At 50.9% G+C, this 18,318-nt stretch overlaps 1 protein-coding gene across 2 annotated transcripts in view; it reads left to right on the top strand.

The window, feature by feature from the left end:
* CTNNBL1 (catenin beta like 1) overlaps positions 1 to 12,208 on the top strand; it is a 48,191-nt gene extending 35,983 nt beyond the window's left edge. The window contains exons 14-17 of one of the 2 annotated variants that reach the window (XM_032705128.1): positions 6,033 to 6,170; positions 6,776 to 6,848; positions 11,918 to 12,021; positions 12,059 to 12,208. In XM_032705128.1, coding sequence (XP_032561019.1) covers positions 6,033 to 6,170; positions 6,776 to 6,848; positions 11,918 to 12,006 — 300 coding nt within the window. In that variant the 3' untranslated portion in view covers positions 12,007 to 12,021; positions 12,059 to 12,208. Of the gene's footprint in view, positions 1 to 6,032; positions 6,171 to 6,775; positions 6,849 to 11,917 lie in introns of both variants that reach the window. The other variant, XM_032705127.1, reaches the window with a different exon arrangement.
* Positions 12,209 to 18,318: the final 6,110 nt, after the last annotated feature.

The raw sequence follows: 18,318 nt of genomic DNA, 5'->3' as shown, positions 1-18,318 counted from the left end.
GCCCTCATACCTGTGCTGTTACCTCCTAATTCCTGTCGTCCCACTCTCCAGCTTCCAGGTAACCTCAGATAAAATGGGCTGAGAACTTCTCTTCAGCAAGTTTCTTCTGACTGTCTCTTAGAGTGAGTTTTACTAGAAGGGCCCAATTCCCTGCTTCAATTTGCCTCCATTTTTACCTGGCTGCAGTCCTGCTTGGTTTGGCAGATGGAGAGTAGGTGAAATGCAGAGAGACAATTACATGATAATGTCCTACCCTGGTCTGTAGAGTTCTGATGAGCAGCAAGAAAGCATCTGTGTTGATGAGTTAGCTGAGGTGCAGCCAAGGGCTGTGTGCTCTCTGCACACCAGCAGTGAGTGTTTGAGTGACATGAGCCTTGGTACAGCACTTCCTTGGAACTGAAGCTGGAACAGACCTTTTGAAAGAGAACGAGCGGCTGGAGTCAGGGAGCAGCTTGCAGAGCTGTTAGCGAGCTTGGCCAGCTTCCCACAAGATTATCTGTATCAGCACCGGGGAGGGCGTGAGATTGATTAGTGCTGACGGAGAGCAATGGCTGCAGCTGCCGTCCCGCGCGCCGCGCGCTCCGCGTGCCACGGGCAGCAGCCCCCCACCAGGCCCCAACAAACAGCTGCCTGCCCGCTGCCAAGGCTGCTTCTCCAGGCACTGCCAAACATTCCGAGGTCAGCGCAGCGCTGCTGCTGCTCAAAGAGGCACGGGAGTGAGTGATGAATGGAGCTGCTCTTGCTGCCAGCGCTCAGGCTCCGTACGGACGCGGCAGCGTCACCAGCGAGCGGTGGCCTGGAGAAAAACGGCGTTGACCCTTTCCTGATCTCCTTCCATGCTCTGTCTGTCCTCCTCAGAACAGGGCAAGAAATTGTTTATTCTTTACTTTTTGCTGTTGGGGGGGGGGGAGGGTTTAAAATTCGAAAACCAAAATGGATTTTTCTGGGTGAGGCTGTACAGAGCACTAAAATGCTGTGTGCAGAGCAAGGGTATGTGTCCTTTATCCAGGAATATCCTGGAGCAGCCTGCAAATGTTAACATCTGTAGCAAACAGACAGCACAAAGCAGGGGTGGAGTGAATTCGAGTGTGGAGAGGCTTGTGTAGAAGGTCTTTAGTGAGTAATATTAACCCATTCGTGTCTACTAATGCACAAGAGAAGAGTAAGGAACCTCAGGTTTTCCTCCTGTATCTGGAATAAATGGATCTCAATCCTTCACCTCCTATTAGAACTAATAACAGGATTTGGCAGAAATGTGGGTGCAATATATTGGGTACAACATGTATGAAATACACTGTTGAAGTTCATTCCTAGCTTGGAACACTCTTGGAATTATTGCTTGCTTTATTTTTTAGTGTTTTCAGATGGTCAGTGGGACACAGTCTCCTGAGACCTGAAGTGGCTCGAGCATTTTCCCCACACAGGAGTAGGCAAAAACCATCATTCTGTCTGTCACATCCTGGCAGTGTCTGGTTGTGACAGGATTTATGGAGCACTTTAATGTTCCTAGTTGTGGCACATGAATCATTGAGGTGGATGCAATGAACGCTTTAGAAACTGCGCTCTGTCACTTGGGGGCTTTTGACCTTCTCCTTGCAGTAGAGGACGTGGTACCCCAAAACCCTGGTATACAGATCCTCACCTTTCTCTCTGTCCTAAGGAAAATGATACCTGGTGAGGTTTTACAGATTCAGTCTGTACCGTTGAGAGTGAGATCCGAGTCTGATGGACAGAGTATCCTGGTGTAAGTCTTGCATTACAAGGAGTGAAAAGCTGATTACACAAGGAATGACTGAGTGCTTTATCTTTAGTAGTGCAGCTGGCATAAGAAGCTCCTGCTCTTGAATAAAAAGGAATTCTCCTCCTTTTTATTTCTTTTAGCTTGGCTTATTTTAGTGATCTGGTTTATAGCCCTGTTTTTCAGCCCATGGCAGTGATGGTGGGGGAATAGTTGAGGGTAGAAGGGAGGGGAGGGATTTCTGAAGCCAGCTGTTTTGGGGAGGAAAACTTGTAGTCAAACTTCACCCTTAATCTGGACTGTAAAACAGAACGAGGTCGCTGAACCCTTTCTCAGTGTTACTTCCTTATTTGCTTTGATAAAATCTGTTCAGAAAGGATCAGAGGTGATAACTGGGTGATTATCCTAATTGCCATGTGAAACCCAGGAGCAAAGTCCATGAGAGCATTATTTCCAACACCTGATGCCTGTCTTAGCACTTTTCTTAGAGTTTTAAGGTAATGAAAATATCTTGTTCTCCTTGCAAATTCTTTAATTATTTCTGTAGGAAATGGTGCAAAATCCTGTGGCTTTTACTCCCCTCTAAAATGAGGTGTAATTATGGGTGGCAGCAATAGCCTTGGCGATCTCTAAAGACAGCAGGAAACGACGAGAGATGGTTTAATATTTTTATATTTCTACAGAAAATTATGCTCAGCAGGTTTATTGGATAAAATATTCTCACCAGACACTTTGCGCTATAATGACTTACAAATTACATGCTAATTGTGCTACAGTTCAGCCACTCCATCCTTGAAAGGGAGAGGTGGAACTCCTAGCATGAGCATGGTGTCCACAGGTGGGGATAACAGGTAGGGATTTGTGTCAGCCTGTCCTTTCAGTTCTGTGTAGAAAGACTGCATTGCCTGGAGCTGTGATGAGGGCAGGACAGGGCATCCTGGCAGGGGCTCGGTGTGCAAGGGACAGGAACACCCTGGTGTTCCAGAGCACAGCTGGGTTTGCACTATCAAGCTTTCCCAGCACGTGGCCAGCAAGCCCAAGTAAGTCTTGAATGTTCTTGCAGAGGCTGGTGGGTGTTTTCAGATGACTGCCCTGACACAGGTTCCATTTCTTGCTGCTGACATTGAGCTTGGAACAGGAGCCACTGCTCTGTTCTCTGCTCTGCTCTGTAGCAGCCACAATGAGCTTTTTGGCTCTTGCAGGCTGGAGGCTCAATTTGCAGAAATTCAAGTGTGTTTCTGCTTGTAAGGCAGAAATGAACAAAGTCTTTCCCATGGCAGAAGGCTCTGATGGTTTCTTCTGTGGTTCTGAGAGCTTGTTGGTCACCTCGGTGTGACCTGGATGCTGTTGGCTCTCCTGGCCGCAGTGGAGCCCGTGCCTGACCAGATTCATTCCAGATATTCTGTGTTTCAAGGAACGTGGTGGTCAGCCTGTGGAAGGGACTGTGTTGTCTGCTGCCTCTGTAAGTGAAAGAGGCTTCTGGAGACATCACTGTCATAGTGGTGAGCTGAGAGCGGGTGGTCCTGGACAGTCCCTGTTACCCTTACCCAAGGCTTCTGCTTGCTCCTCTCCTGTACAAATGTCAATGCCTGTCTCCTACTTATCCTTCTTGACCCAGGGCTTAGCAATGGCTGTGAGTTTGACTTTTAGCCTGTGGTCTGCACAGGGCTTGCATCCCTTGCCTGTCCTGTGCACAACCATTAGGAGCCTTCCTGTCTCTGGCAGCCTGGGCTGGCCTTGCTGTCCCATCCAGTGAGGATGTAAAACCAGGATCTCAGAGGTGTTTGTTCTTGATCAGTGCCATTTCTTTTGCTCTGCCCAGCTATGCTGTGTGTGCTGGAAGGTGGGTGATAGGTGAGGAAGGATGCAGAGTACCTGAGTGGAGCAGAGACGGGTGTGATCTTTGGTACCAGCACTGCCAGATCCATTGTGTCTCTAGGTTTGGAGTTTCTACTTGACACCTCGAGGCCTGTCAGTCCTGCCTCATTAGTGTGAGAGAAGCTCATTTTAGCTTCACAGAAGCCCATCTTATTGCTGTCTTCTCCCATCAGCAAGGGGCATCTCAGTACATATTGCTGGCAGATTAGAAATGGCACCTGAGCGCTCATTTGGAGGTTAGCGACTGACAGCTTTGAAAGAGAGACCAAGTGGGAAGGGGGCTGTTTGGTGCTGTACTGGAGGCAGATTAGCACTGAAAGGGTGGCTGTGGTTTAAAAAAAAAAAAATTAAAAAAGGAGTGTGAAAAGGCACCTTAAAACTGTACTTGTCTTCTAATTCATATCTGCTTAATTTACTGGCACAAAATAATCTTCTCTGCTGAGAGGGGCTGTTAGAGCTGCTGCCGCTGTGTAATCAAGACTGCAGCTGCCTGGATCCAGCTCCTGCGATCCCTGTGCTCGGATCAGAATACAGAGCAGACCCAGCCTTTGTTTCCTGCTCTGGAGATTCAGAGTCCTGGCCTGTGGATGTTTTTCTGCTCAAGAATTTAGCACGATTGAACAGAGCAGCCAATGAGCCTGTGTGCAGTGCGGAGGGTGAGTGGTGGTTCAGGAGTGAGTGCCTTGTCTTTCTTGAATGGACTTTTTTGATAATTCAGTCAGTATTCCACTCTCTCACCAGCCAGACTCGTAATTGTTTAGCTTTAGAAACCAGATTTTATCAGATTCCTGCCATTTGGCATGGAAGTAGGGTGAGGGAAGTCATTCGCTGCACAAAATTGGATTTTTTTATTTACTGGCAAGAGCTTGCGTGCAGGCTTTGCCCAGTCATGCCTGTGCCCATGATTTTGAGAACCTGGAGTAAATGACAGATGTGCATGTGCTGGAGTGTACAGGATCTGATGCTAAAGCATCACATGCGAGTGTAGCCGAAGCAGTGCATGTTCATGGCACAAGTAATGGGGAATTTGCTTTTAAACTTAACTTCTTCTTTCACTGAAACTAGATTTCTAGGAGGAAAGGAGTAGTATTTCATTACCTGAGCTTTCCTCTCCTTTTCAGGAGGCGGTGGGAATCAGCTGTCCTTCTAAGTCACTCTGTCAGGTTTCAGTCCATGGAGCATCCATTGTACCCCTCCAGGGAGGGGTGCACAGGGCTCATTTCCTTCTTGTGCCTGAATCTCTCGACTTACCATAAGATTCGAGGGCTTGGCTTGACGAAACAGCAAAATTCGGCAGGCTCAGCCAGCTTTGGTGCTGGTGACCTTGCGTGTGTGTGTGTGCCTGGAGCACGTGCGCCCGGGGAAGCGCGTCCTGCGGAGCGTTGCGGGTACGGAGCGCCCGCAGGTGATGGCTCTAATGAGGAAATATTGCTCCGCCGGCGTGTGCCCACCTGCCAGACGGCTGCGGAATAAATCACAGAGCTGCAGCGAGCTCGCGGGGCCCGGCAAACTGCTTCCCTTTGTTTGAGAACGAAACCAGAAAACAAACCCCAAAAATGCAGAAGGGTCACACGTGACACGGTTGTTCGGGCCTGTCGGTCCCCGTGAGGACAGAGGGTGGGCTCAGGCCGCGGCCATGGCCAGCCCAACTCGGGGGAGACTGCTCTGAGGTCACTGCTGGGCAGCTCTTGCTGGTGTTTTGAAGAAGATGCTCTGTCTGGACACGAGGGATGGAATGGCCTCTCACATTCTTCCTCTGCCCTCCCTCTGGGCAGGTCTCGCTGGCGAAACCCTTGTGGGCAGAGGAAGGATGGGCAGTGAGTTGGCATTCCCATGAGGAGTCATCACTCTTTGGTTAACAAACCCTGGCCCGGGTCTGCCCTGGCAGCATCCCTCACAAACACAGCCAGAAGAGCCTGGCTGGGCATGGAAAAGCTGTCCTTGTGTGGGATTTTCATAGTGTTTTCTCATCCATCAGTTGATAATGAAGCTGAAAGTCTGATAAGACTGTGAGTCTGCTGGAGTCATGTTCTGCACTGCTGAACAGCACCCTCAGATGGCCAGTAAAAGAGCAGGTTTTGTTCCATTCTGACAAAGCACTTGTAAATCACGGATACGTGGGTTTGTTCCATAGTCACACTCTCTTGCCGCTCGATGTAGAAATGTAATTTGTATGTTTAAATTAAAATTTTAACTTGCAGATGGACACACTTCACAACCAGCAAAGGCAAAACCTTCTTCAAAACTGAATGAAATGTTTCCTGAATTTAAATGAATTATTAAAAGTACTTATTTGGCGAGAACTATCTGGCTGGTAATGTTTTGGGAGAAACCACAAATTTCACCAACGTTTTACCACTGCTAGTGGGAAGTGCTCGGAGACAATCCTCACACCTTTCCTTTTGTGGCTTTGCAGGACATGGTGCGTCGGGGAGAGATCATAGATGATGACATGGAAGACGAATTCTATCTCCGTCGCCTGGATGCTGGGCTCTTTGTGCTGCAGCTCATCTGCTACATCATGGCAGAGATCTGTAATGCCAACGTTCCCCAGGTAAAGCTGTGTACCAGGTTGGCAGATTGTCTGTGTTTCCATCCATGATGCAAACAAGGCTCTAAATCCTTGCAAATGCTGCCAAGTTGAATAATCGTCTCTCGAATTCCCTTTATGGGAGGAAATCTCCTGCTTATTGCATTTGTGTCCATACACCTCCATTAAGTTGCAGCAACTAGGAGGGCATTAGAGAGGACAGAAGCTGATTGTTGTCACTCAGTTCATACAATCTGTGTGAGCAAGGTCAGGGTTTGAAATGGAAAGGCCCTGTCAATGCCACTGCTGAGGGAGCAGTGGAAGGGGACCTGCTCTCAAAAGGCACAGCTGCAGAAGGTGACTTTTCTTGCTCAGTGCAAAATGCTGCATCTTTCCTGGTGTGAATACACAGGGGTTTGTGAATATGGTCTGTGGCTATTTGTGCCTGTGCCATGTGCCTTCCTGGATGTTCCCGAGTAGGTGCTCTGGGACTGAGGACTAGCAAGACTGAGTTGGGTTTTGTGGTGCTCAGGTCTCTGCTCATCCCTCAAAGTGGGGCTGTGCATGGAAGTGCTGTTTGGCTCTTTTGTACTGAAGATCACTTTCTTCTCTTTCCTACCCCCCATCAGATTCGTCAGAGAGTCCACCAGATCCTGAACATGAGAGGCAGCTCCATTAAAATTGTTCGACACATCCTGAAGGGTGAGTTGAGATATCCCTGTGCAAGTGTCTCATCGCTTCCTGGGGCAGCTTGGTCATCGCTTTGTAGGATGAGCCTTCACATGTAATTCTCCTTGGCTTCATGCACATCTCCAGGCAGCAGCTGAGCAGTGTTCCGAGGTCCTGGCAGGGCTGGAATCACCCTGATTAGTGGCATGCTTTGCTTTGCTCCCGAGTTAGGGCACTTGCTGTAGCTGCCATCAGGGAATGGCACATCACCTCACGCTTCCATCAGCTCCAGCCTGGCTGGGACTTGCTGCTGACATTAATGTGGAAGTAAATATATTTAAGGGAAGTGTACACGCATGCTAGAGGGAAGAATAGTGGAGTCTCATCTTTCATTAACATGGCCCTGCACTTTACCATCTGCACCATATTAGTACCCGCAGTGTATTTGTCTTGTTCTTAGTGTCAGATTAATATGGATTATAGCATTAAAGTATCCTCCGTAGCTTTAAAATGTAGCTGTTGTGATTTGCAATCCCAGTTTTAAAGTGCTGCTTGTTATTTTTAATGCTTATGTTGAATTAGAGCAATGCCTATTTGATCTGTGGCCCTCCTCTGCAGCCTCCTGTCCTTCAGCAGCAGCAGCAGCCAGTGCTACTGGGGGAGAGGAGGGCAGGACTTGGGCTCTCCCCACAGCCCCTCAGAGCTGTGAGACTTAGCAGGAGCAGCTGGGAACCTGCTGCCCAGGGAAGGTGCCTCCTTGTGGGATGTGTCTTCTCCTGAGGGGCTGTGTTGTTTTTGGTGAGGGACAAGGAGCCTGTTTCTCTTCTGGAGGGAAAGGAAGGCTGGCAGCATCTCTGGGGTACTGGGCTGTGGAATGTGTTGTTTCGGTGTCTCTGCTTTCTTAGGGAGCAACAATTATGTTCTCCTGGCCTTTTCTTCCCCCACTTCAACACAGGCAGGTACAGGCAGCTTTTTTTCTTACAGAACCTGTCGGTTTTCTCCCTTCTCATATGCAGGAAAAAAGGGATCAGAAGGGTGGCTGGTATGACGAAATTAAGAGTGATTTTCTGACAGTGTGAGATTACCTGCAGCTATAGGCAATCTCTTTGGCTCTTGTCCTTGGCCACCAAGTGCAAGTTAATGCCTGCTGATGAGCAGGAGCGCTGGATAGGATGTCTTTTCTGATTTTAATTATGATTCTTGACAATTCCTGCCTCCAAACTGTCCGTTCTCGATGCAGAGCGTGGCACACGTTTCGTGTTCAGATCCCCACTCTTGCCCTGGGCCATGGGTCCCCGAGGGGGTTGTCTGCACACCTCGCTGGATTTGCACACCTCACGGTCACGGCTCTGGCTTATTGATTTACCTACCAAGCTGAATTGGAGGGCAGCTGCATTAAAATTTCATCCGATTCTTTCTTTCCGAGACAGTGACTTGCATTGTGAAACTTCCTCTGCGGTTGTGTCGTGTGTTGGGAGCTGAGGGTGGGTGCTCTCAGCAGCACCGTGTTCCCTGCCTGAAGGGGCACACCTGGCTCATTAATAATACAGGGGATGGATCCAGAGTTTGAGGCTCTGACTGCAGCTCTCCCCAACTCTTATGCTTGCCAGTTTTAGAGACTTTTGCCACCACAGTAGTCAAGACCTCAGCAATAAATTTCCTAGTGGGCTCTTTAGAATCCCACAGTGGGGCCCAGCAGATCCCTACAGGCAGGAGCAGCACTGGGCTCAGCTGCTGTCTGGGCTCTGAAATTCAAATTTTTCAGTAGTCACTCACCTGTGTCCACATCCATGGGCAGTGTACATTCACCAACTTTTAAAAGCAGTGGCACTATGGACAAGCACCTGCCACTCCAGGGGAGTCAGTCTGTTGGTCACAACTTCCCACTGGAGCAGAGGTTTGGATGTGGACCCTGCAGTGGGCTGCCATGGGGCTGACGCCAGCAAGGCACTTCTGAAACTTCACTGGAGTCAGAACTGCAAGTGACTGAGAGATCAGGAGCTTGAGCCTTGGCTGGAATGTTTCCAGGGCGCTTTCGAACTTGCTCTCAGGACAGATGAGGGCTGGTTTATTTTTACTTTTCGTTCAGTGTTTTGCTCTTGTTCAGTTTTTATTTTCTATTTTTTGCATACTAATTAGGTGCTTGGTTTTTTAGTTTGATTTTTATGGCCTGCATATTCTCCATGTTTCTCTGGCAACCTGACAGCTGATGGATCCCTTGGGGTGGCTCAGAATTACTTACGATGCAAGCAAGGGAGCAAGACTGTTTTCTTATGGTAGGGCTTTCAAGGGGGAGGAGTGGGCAGGAAATAACAGGAGGCTCATTAATGCATTTCTGCAGGCTGACCAGTCCTCCCACACTTCCTTTTTCTTGAATATCAAGCATTTCTTGTAATGGGACAGTTAGTTTGTGCTTTGGAAGAAAACGAGTGAATGGTGTGTGCCCTGGCTAGGGGGATGTTTTGGGGGTGGAGGGTGGATTCAGGACAATGAATGGTGTCTGTGTCTTGGGGCAGTGCCTGGTCTCCTCTCTCACTGAGAATGGAGTGAGGCAGAGGCCTCTCTGAGTAGTGGTACTTGGCTCTGGAATGGCAAAGCTTCCTATTCCTCCCTGATCCAGAGGGATTGGGCAGTGGTCCTGGCTCCCTCGGGCAGCCCCTGCTGAGGCCCCTCCCCACAACACCTGGTCACATATGTGGTGTCAGGTGAGCAGGCACCCTGGGAGCTGGGCAGGTGGAATCCAGCCCAAACCTGTTAGCACAGGTAAGCACAAAGGAAGGGTCAGTGTGCTGTGAGGACAGAGCTCAGGCTGGCTCGAGGTTCCTCCGTCTGTTCAGGCTTTGGAGCTTCCAATATCCATTACAAGCCTCAGTATTTCCCAATTGATTTTTACTGTTCTGTAACCATTGTATTTTGTCTAATGAAGCAGAAACCAATCTCGAGCCCTTTCCCTTTGTGTAGCTACAGCAGTGTGTAAGCTCTGGTTAACTGTTGGCAGGCGCAGCTTACATTTGATTTTGGTTTTTTTTCAGTCTCAGGGAAGTGTTGGAATTTTAAATAAAAAAACAAATGCATAAATTCTCCGTCAGAGATTTATTTTTTTAAGCCTGGTTCTGGGGGTTATATCTGGTCTCTTCAAATGAGCATTAGCAGCTGTCAGAACCCAGTAAACAGTCAGGGGGGCTTTAGTCTCTTACAAAGCCTAAATGTTTAGAAGGAGAAATGTTGAGCTTTTGGACAAGATTAGAAGAATTTGTGTCTTGCTTTTGTCTGGGTGATCTGGCTGGGACAAAGGAAGGGCAGTGTCATTAGTGGCACTCAGCAGTTCTCTGCTTGAGCCTTAGTCTGAGCACTCTGTCCTTAAGCAGGGAGTGGAGCAGCCCCGAGCCTGCTGCCCACTGGGCAGATTCTCCAAGGGCAGAGCTGCTGGAGAACACAGCCTTCTCTCAGCTGGGCATGGAGAGGCCTTGGCAGGTGGGAAGTGCTGTCTTTGGGCTGCAATAAGCAGCATTTGCAGCTGCTGTGGCTGTTCCAGAGGCACTTTCCCTAATGGAGCATGGAAAGGGCTGCTGGGGACAGAGCTGACTCCTCCCTGGGCACGCTGCTGACAGAAGGCTCTGGTACTGCCTGAGGGGACAGGGGAGACTGAGCTAAGTGCCAGCCTTGGCTGGGAAGGGGACTCCATCCCTGTGCACTGGGATCATCTCCTGCCTGAAGTTTGGATCTCCGATGCAGCACAAAGCCCTGAGCCAGAGTGTGCACAGCGGGGCTGGGGCTGCACTGCCCCGCAGCAATCAGCCCATACACAGGGACCTGCAAGGAATCCATCCTTGTAGGAGCTTCCTGCTGCCCTTAAGAGTGATGGAGAGTGGCTCCTCCACCGAGGGAAGGAGCCCTGAGCTGGTCCCTTCGCCAGGACAGGGGGCACTTGAGGTTCACCTGCAGCAAACCTCAGCATTACCACCTGCTCTTGTTACAGGTACTGGAACAGTTTATAAATATTAAAAAGATTTCTTCCAGAGGCCTGGAAAAGAGCTCTTGTGCTTGTGTGTGGAGAGTGAGAGAAAGTGCACGCGGGAGGGAAGACTCCCACATCATCTAACTTCTCCCTGTCCTCACTGCTTTCAGTGCTCTTATAACAAAGGCTTTGATGGAGCTCAGAGCATGTAGCAGTGCTAAACGTATAAATATTAAAGCAAAGTTTCTACAGCAACTTACCATTCAGAGCTGAATACAAGCTGTTCTGTTTGTTTGGAAGAAGGGAAAGAATGCGAGCAGGCGGAGGCAGGGAAGCGCTGTCTAACCAGCAGCCTGCTCCTGATTTCCTCAGATTTGTTCAGCTCCTTGCTTCCGCAGCTCAAAACCTGCTTTTTATTTTTTCTTTTTAAACCATCTTTGAATATGCAGGTTCTGGTGGCAGGAAGGAGGGAGCTGGTGTGGGATGAGAGCTGCTAAGATCCAAATGTATGTCAGGAAGGAGAGCTGCAGAGGGAATGTTTGGTTCCCTTGGTGTTTGGCTGTGTGCATGGATGGGCGAGATCTTGGTCTGGGGTCCTCTGCCTGACAGCAAGGAGTTTGGTTTGTAGTTAAATCTGAACTGGTGGGTTTTCTTCTGTGTGGTTAAAAGCACTTGTAGATTGGGGAATTGGGGTCTCCTTGACAGAGATCCCCTTCAGGATGCTTGGACAACAGACAGGTTAAACCCAGGACTGGGAATGTTTAACAGTTGTGTCGCTGACCTTTCCTGATGACACTTGGTGTTCAAAGGGACCCAGAAAGCTGGTGATGTCTGGCACTGTTTGTATTTCTTGGGAATAATGCCGAGATTGGTGCTCCTGGGTGCTGGTGCCTGCCTTGGGCAGGGCATTCTCTTCCCTCTGTCTGCCACAAAAGCTTTAATGAGGGTCAGCGGGTGTTTGTTATGCAAAGCTTTAACCCTGGGGACGGGCAGGAAAACCATCAATGCTCCTTGCATTAATTCCCATTCGGCTGTTTGCACTGGATGTGGATGTGGGCTCCTGCTGTGGTGTCTGCAGGAGCTGCTGCCTGTCATTCATTCCTGTCGCACTCAAAGCCTGTGTCCCTCTGCTCTCTCCCTGCAGAGTATGCAGAGAACATCGGGGATGGGAAGAACCAGGAGTTTCGGGAGAGTGAGCAGAAGCGGATCCTGGATCTGTTGGAGAATTTCTGAGGACCAGGAGCCGAACTCTGTGTCAGCCGCGAGGACGCGATGCCGGTTCTCCCTCTGTGTCTGCCCACGAGGACACGGCGCCAGTTCTCCCTCCTTCTGCCCCTCCTCCAACCTTGATTGCACGATGAAAGTGATGTTTCTGTGAAACTGCTTCTAAATGGGATTTGGGAGATATTAAAGATAGTTTCCTTTTTTTTTTTTTAGCTCCTGGTTTGTTATTTAAGCAGTGTGCTGTGAGCAGAGCTGGAGCCGTGTGTCTCCCACCAGATCATCATGAGGTTTCCCTTTTTTGTCCCTTTTCCCCCCTAAGTCAATCTGTGGGGATCAGTGTGAAACAATATGAGTGTTTGCTTTGGAAGGAGGGCAGAGAGGAAGCCCAGATGGCTCAAGAGACTGTCTGCAAGTTATTCCAGCCTGATCCATTAATGAAAATGTACAACCCCTGCTCTGACAGGAACCAGGGAAGCTGGGGCAATGGTGTGTGTCCAGTTCAGCTCTTCTTCAGTGGCACAGGGAATCCAGGGATTGGCCAAATCAGCCATTCCTGTTAAGTCTTCCCACAGGCAGGTCAGAATCAAAGGCAGGTTCTGACACAGGTCGGTCACTGTGTCCCCTCCTGAAGGGCACATAAGAGTGAGTCTGTCAGGGTTTTAACCAGGCTAGGAGGGAGGGGAGGTAAGCAATGACATGCCCAAGTTCCATCACCTTCCTTTCACAGTCAGTTTTGGGTCTTGGCTGTGCTTGTTCAGTAGAAAAACAGTGTTCTGGTTCCTGCACGGGGAGCAGGGCTCCTACAGCAGCAGCAAATCCCCGAGAGCAGAGGGAGAGCCCTGCTCACCCAGCACTGTGGGACTGCAGGGAGGCTGAGGGCATCAACAGCTGCCTGCCTGCCCCAGGGGAAGGGGCCACAGCTCCTTCCTGTCACCCTCTGCACCACATGTGATTTTGGGCGTCACTGTCCCAGATGCTTCCCTGAGCCGGGACTCCCAACTGGGATAGGAAGTAGCTGAGAATATTTTCCTGCATCCTCTTTGCTGCTGCTAAAGTTAATGACTGTCATCACAAACCATCGCGGCTCCCGCAAGCTGGGCTGTGCCTAATTTAGAGAGATTTGCATGCTGGCAGCATTCATTTTTTATCTCCAAGAAAAATGCATTGTCAGGGAAGCTTAAAGTCTTCCTTCAATCCTGACTGCGCAGGCACTGCTGGCCTGGTGCTATCCAATGCTGGTGTTGAGGGGATCAGCACGGGAAGTCATGGCTTCAGCAGCCACAAAAACCTGCAAAAGTATGTTTTTGGTGCAGAACTTGTTTGAATTCTGCATTTCTTTCTTCTGTTAAAGCTGTTTTTTCCTTTAGCTTTCCGATGTGTTTAGGTTTTTACTTGAGCCTGGGAATCCTTCCCTTTCGACGCCGTGGCCAGTGGAGCTGTGGTCAGAGCTGGTCTCTGGTTCCCCCTGGAAGGTGACTGGCACTGTGCTTGTGTTGGAAGAGCTGAGAAGAAATGGAGGGATGTGAGATGGAGGGTTTGAGGCAGAGCAGGAGGGGGACTTAGTGAGCATGAAACAGCTGTGGCTGAGAAGTGGGGCCACGTATCTGTAGGAGAAAAGGGCAGGGAAGGTCTTGAGAATAATGCAATAAACTACCTGAGGGCAAGGTAAGTTTATAAATCTAAATATAAATATTTAACCTGATTCTCTGTGTTTGCCACACGTGTGTGTGTGTGTGTGTGTGTGTGTGTGTGTGTGTGTGTGTGTATACTTGTGATCGTTTCCCTGCATGTCTGGTGCCCTGGTGTGGGTGTGCAGTGCACGATCACTGCTCCAAGTTGGCTCCTCTCACGTGGAAAATCCTCCAGCAGCATCTGCTGGGAGTGAAAGCTCAGTCACTGCCACAGTGGGTTGTGCCAGAGAACTCGCGTTGGAAGCACTCACTGCAAGGGGCAGGGCTGGAGGAACCAAAAATGTGATGCTGTGGTGTGTGGGTTTCCTGGACTCCCAGGGGAGCAGGGAAGGGTCCCAGTGCTGCTCCAAGTGCCAGCAGTCAGTGCTGTCCTGGCTCAGGGGAAGGGTCACAATTTCCCACCTGGAATGGGGACAGTGGGTGATGGAGTGAAGTTGATGGGGTCAGCATCATCCTGTGAGCTGATGTTCCCTCTGCCAGGCTGGGGATGTGGTGCCACCCCTGCACTGTCCCTTGTGGTTCCCATGGCCGTGGTACTGCACCTGGGGAGCAGGAACACCTCGTGCAGAGTGTTTTCAGTTATTTTAGTCTTCCCAAACCAAAGGAGGTATTATGGAATTAGGGAATGGCAGTGTGCCCATCCCACCCAGCCACTGTTGACGATGCTCCAGATGTTGCCAAGGAATTCGTGCAGGGCCAGTTCCTGCAAGTCACGCTTTTACAAGACTGATGATGAATTATTCCCTTCTCCTAATTTCCAAACTCGTTCAGAGGAAAGAACCCCGCTACTCCAAAGGGAGGTTCTTCTGCTGGGGTCCCGATGTGCTGGAGGGACTGGAAGCAGCTTCCTGCCCTCTTTGGACACATGAAGTCCCTTATCTTGTACAAAACCCTGGTAGTGATGCCCAGAGAATCATGATCCTGGTGATCACTCTCGGCTCTGCCACCCACACCCTGGCCCCATTACTGGGAAACGCTGGATCCTCTGCCTTGGTCCTTGGGACGGGCTGGGGGCCCACCTGGGCCCACTGTTATTAATTAAGATAATTATTCAGCTCAGTGTGCTGCTCCTGGCCAGCTCATTTGTGCTGTCATGTTGAGCAGCACAGAAAAGCCTTGGAGGTGTGAGGACAGGCGCCCTGAGTCTTGGCAGCCGTGGAGAATGTTGTTACTGTGGTTGGGGGAGGATTAAAAGGTTGAGCTAATAACAGATTTTCTTAAGGAGGTATCCTTAAGTTGTGTTGGCTTTTGGGCTAAACATGGGGTTTGGGAGGGGTCGTGGGAGCAGTGCAGCCCCCAGGCAGCTCCTACAGGGCTCCAGGCTGCTGGGAGGGATAGCAGGGGCATCTCCCTGGGTGACAGGAGCCTGGTGGCTTTGGCTCCTCTGTGAGCCCTTGGCAGGTCGAGTCATGCACTCACCTGCCCACTCTGCACTCGGGGCACGGTGCAGCAGAGTGTGCAGGGACAGACACCCCTCCCCGTCACCCCCCTCGCTGGGCTGTGTTTTCCTGTCTCTGATTGTAAACAGATTTGACTAAAGAGGTAAATGAGAAGGTAATTAGAGGGAACATGATGGATGAGGCACTCTGGTGATGGTAGGCAGGAAACTCGCCCTCCAGGAGAAAGGAGCAGGGAGGGTGTCCTTCGGCAGGAGCATCACCCCTCACCCTGCAGTGCTCCTGCTTCCCCCTGCAGCAGAATTCTGGGATGCAGTGCTGGGAACTCTGACCCCCGGGGGTGCCCAAGGCTTTGGGCACTGGCTGCTGCAGGCAGGGATGAGCCTGTCATCTGGACATCTGGGTTTGCCAGGGCACTGATCCCAGGTTTGGTACAGGATGGATGAGGCTGCCGAGCACAAGCACAGGATTTAAAAGCAGGAAAGCAGCAAGGGATGGAGGAGATGCTGTCCACAGTCTGTGGGGCCATTGGCTTCCTCTTCTTCATGCAGATAGAGTTTGGGTGTTGGTCGGGCTGGGATTGGCTGGGGTGAGTCCTGGGGGATGCACTGTGGGAAGGGGGAGCGAGAGGGATGGTGACACCAGTCCCGTGGTGGGTGATGGGGTGGGAGCCCCAGTGCTGGCGTTGGGAGGGTGTTGATCCCTGTGGCAGGAGCGCTGTTTTCCTCCTGCTGGGAACGGCAGGAGCTGATGGCACTTCCCCCTGGCCATGGGAGACAGGCACCACCCTCACTGTGTGTCCAAATCCATCTTCAGCTCCGCTCCCGACTGAGCCTCCCTAAACGGGGAAAAATGAGTGTAAATCATGGCTGAGGAACATCTCCTGATATCCCAGTGGAGGGACCGAGGCTGCGCTAAATACAGCGAGAGGCTGTCAGTGCTGGCAACAACCCGTCAGCAGCGAAATAAGTCACTTACACTATTGATTTTTTTCTTTTTTTTTTTTTTTAAATATTTTTTTCCTTTAAGGCCTGGCTCCCGGGGAAAGCTTTTCTCCTGGGGCAGGAAATCGTCTGGAGGGGGAAGGGCTGGTTGGTTTGGGCGTTTGATAGTTTTTTACATTTAATTTTTTTGGTGCTTAATGGTTTGGAAAGAGGGAACTGTTCCACAGTGACGGACACCTGTGCTCCTCTCCATCGGGAACCTGGCAGTGGGTTCTGCAGAGGAAGGAGTTAATGGTCTGGAAACGGGCTTGAGTTGTTCTCTGAAGAAATAATTCTTTTCAAGTCATTTTCCTCTGAATTTTATGCTTTAGAGACTTCCCTGTGTGGGGGCTGCTCTGGGCACAGGAGCCTTTGACTCTCAAAGCCTCCACATGCTGTGGGGGTTCCTGCTGCCTTCCCCACATTGTGCTGAGACCCCCAGGGCTCCCTGGGGTGGGTGTTGGGGTGCAGGGCTGTGACCCCTCCAAACCAGGCAGGGGGGTGCAGACACTGCGTGTCCCTGCCCCAGGGATGCTCCCACTCCTCTCCCAGCCAGGTCGTGGCTCTGGGAAGGGCTGTGCTGGCAGTGACACCAGGAGCCTGTGGTGGTCCTGGTGTGTCTGGAGCACTGTTCCCTCTCCCCAAAACACTCTCCTGCTCGGTCTCTTTATTTTTTGATGCTGTTGTGGCTCCCGTGGAGGGAGTTGGTGGGTTGTGTTTTCTCACCTGAGTTTCTGCCCACTGCTGCCTTGGCTGCTTCCTGCACCGGGGGATCCAGACAGGCTCTGCCTCCGTGGCTGGCTGCGCCCGGGATGATTTGTGGAGGAGCAGGCTGTAATGTTGCCTGGCGGGAGCATTGTTTTCCTGCAGCGCACGCAGACCTTTGCAAATAATCTAATAACGCAGGAATGTCAAACTTCAGCTGTGGAAGGAAATCCTTTTACACAGGAATTGTCAAGTCTCTAAACAAGTATCAGAAATGAGCTCAGTATCAATGTGGAGGGTGTTTATTCTGCCCGTCAGAGAGATGAACAACCCAATTCACTCTCCCAGGCAGAAGCAGATTTGCGTGTGGGTTTCTGGACCTCAGGAGAGCTCAGTGCTGAGCCTCGGGTTGCCCCCACACGAACCCTTAAAGAGGTGAGTTTCAAAATAATGTACGAGGCAGCCCCCAGTGCTTCAGCAGCTCTGGGGTTTCGGTTTGGTTTTTTTTCCTTCCAGTTGCTGGGCAGCTCTTGCTGCTGAGGTGTGACATCAGAAAGAGCACGAGCAGCCCTTGGGAACCAGGGTTAAGGGACCAACCCTCTTGCTTTCATTCTGGATGTCCTTGGGCAGTGCCAGGCTGGGGCCATGTCCATGGGGGATGGTCCCTGTGCCCCACTGAGCAGATCCTCCCAACAGCCCCACAGGGTCTGGGTCCTCCTGGAGCTGGTGCCCCTTGAGGTGCTGCTGATCTGGCTGAGCCCCCACCCCCTTCCAACCTCATCCTGTTCTTCCAAGCTCCACTGCACCCTCCAGCTTCTCAGGTTACCTTTGCCCGATGGACAGTTGTCTCAGGAAACACACACATGAACCTCTTGGGCACACGAGCTGTGATCATGGGGGATGCAGTGCCACTGGGATCTCTGTGGTGCCACTGCACAGAATCAGCCACTGGATTCCCCCATCTGGCAAGTGCCCCCCTGAGCAGAGCTGAGCGCTGGGCAGGAACCTGGCACTGGCAGAGAGATAAGGAGCGTTTCATCCTCGAGAGTGAGTCCCTGGGCCTGTTCTGCTGGAACAGGAGCCCTGCGAGGGAGGTGCCGGCTGTTCAAAGCAATAACAAGTGTGCAGATAAGGGACCTCGTTACACAGCGGGTGCCACATCTCTGCTCTGGGATCCGCTGGCTGTGCTCCCTCTGCTGTGTGCGAGCGACCTCCCCCCGTATCCCTGTCAGACTCACCAGGTTCACTGGGGCTGTGTGGCTGCACCCGCAGGCAGCATCTGCCCGGGGCCTCTTCACTGGTAGATTAAAACCGAGGAGGAAAATGAAACAAACCTTCCACAGCGCGCTTGAGACGTGCAGGCACCAACTCTTCCCCATCCACCGGGCCCTGCACAGCCCCAGTGCCCGTTTGTCATCCGCTGCGGTGGCAGAAAATCAGCTGGAAATTGGGCTTAATTCAGGCTCTGCCTCTAGAGGTGTTCCCGGCTCCAGGAGGAATTTATGCTCTTTGCTTCCTCCTGGCATGATTTAAATGTCTCTGACG

Source organism: Chiroxiphia lanceolata, chromosome 17 (genome assembly GCF_009829145.1).
Source record: "Chiroxiphia lanceolata isolate bChiLan1 chromosome 17, bChiLan1.pri, whole genome shotgun sequence".
NCBI lineage: Eukaryota > Metazoa > Chordata > Aves > Passeriformes > Pipridae > Chiroxiphia > Chiroxiphia lanceolata.
The sequence above is the reverse complement of the archived record's forward strand: the minus strand, read 5'-3'. Positions and strand labels throughout refer to the sequence as shown.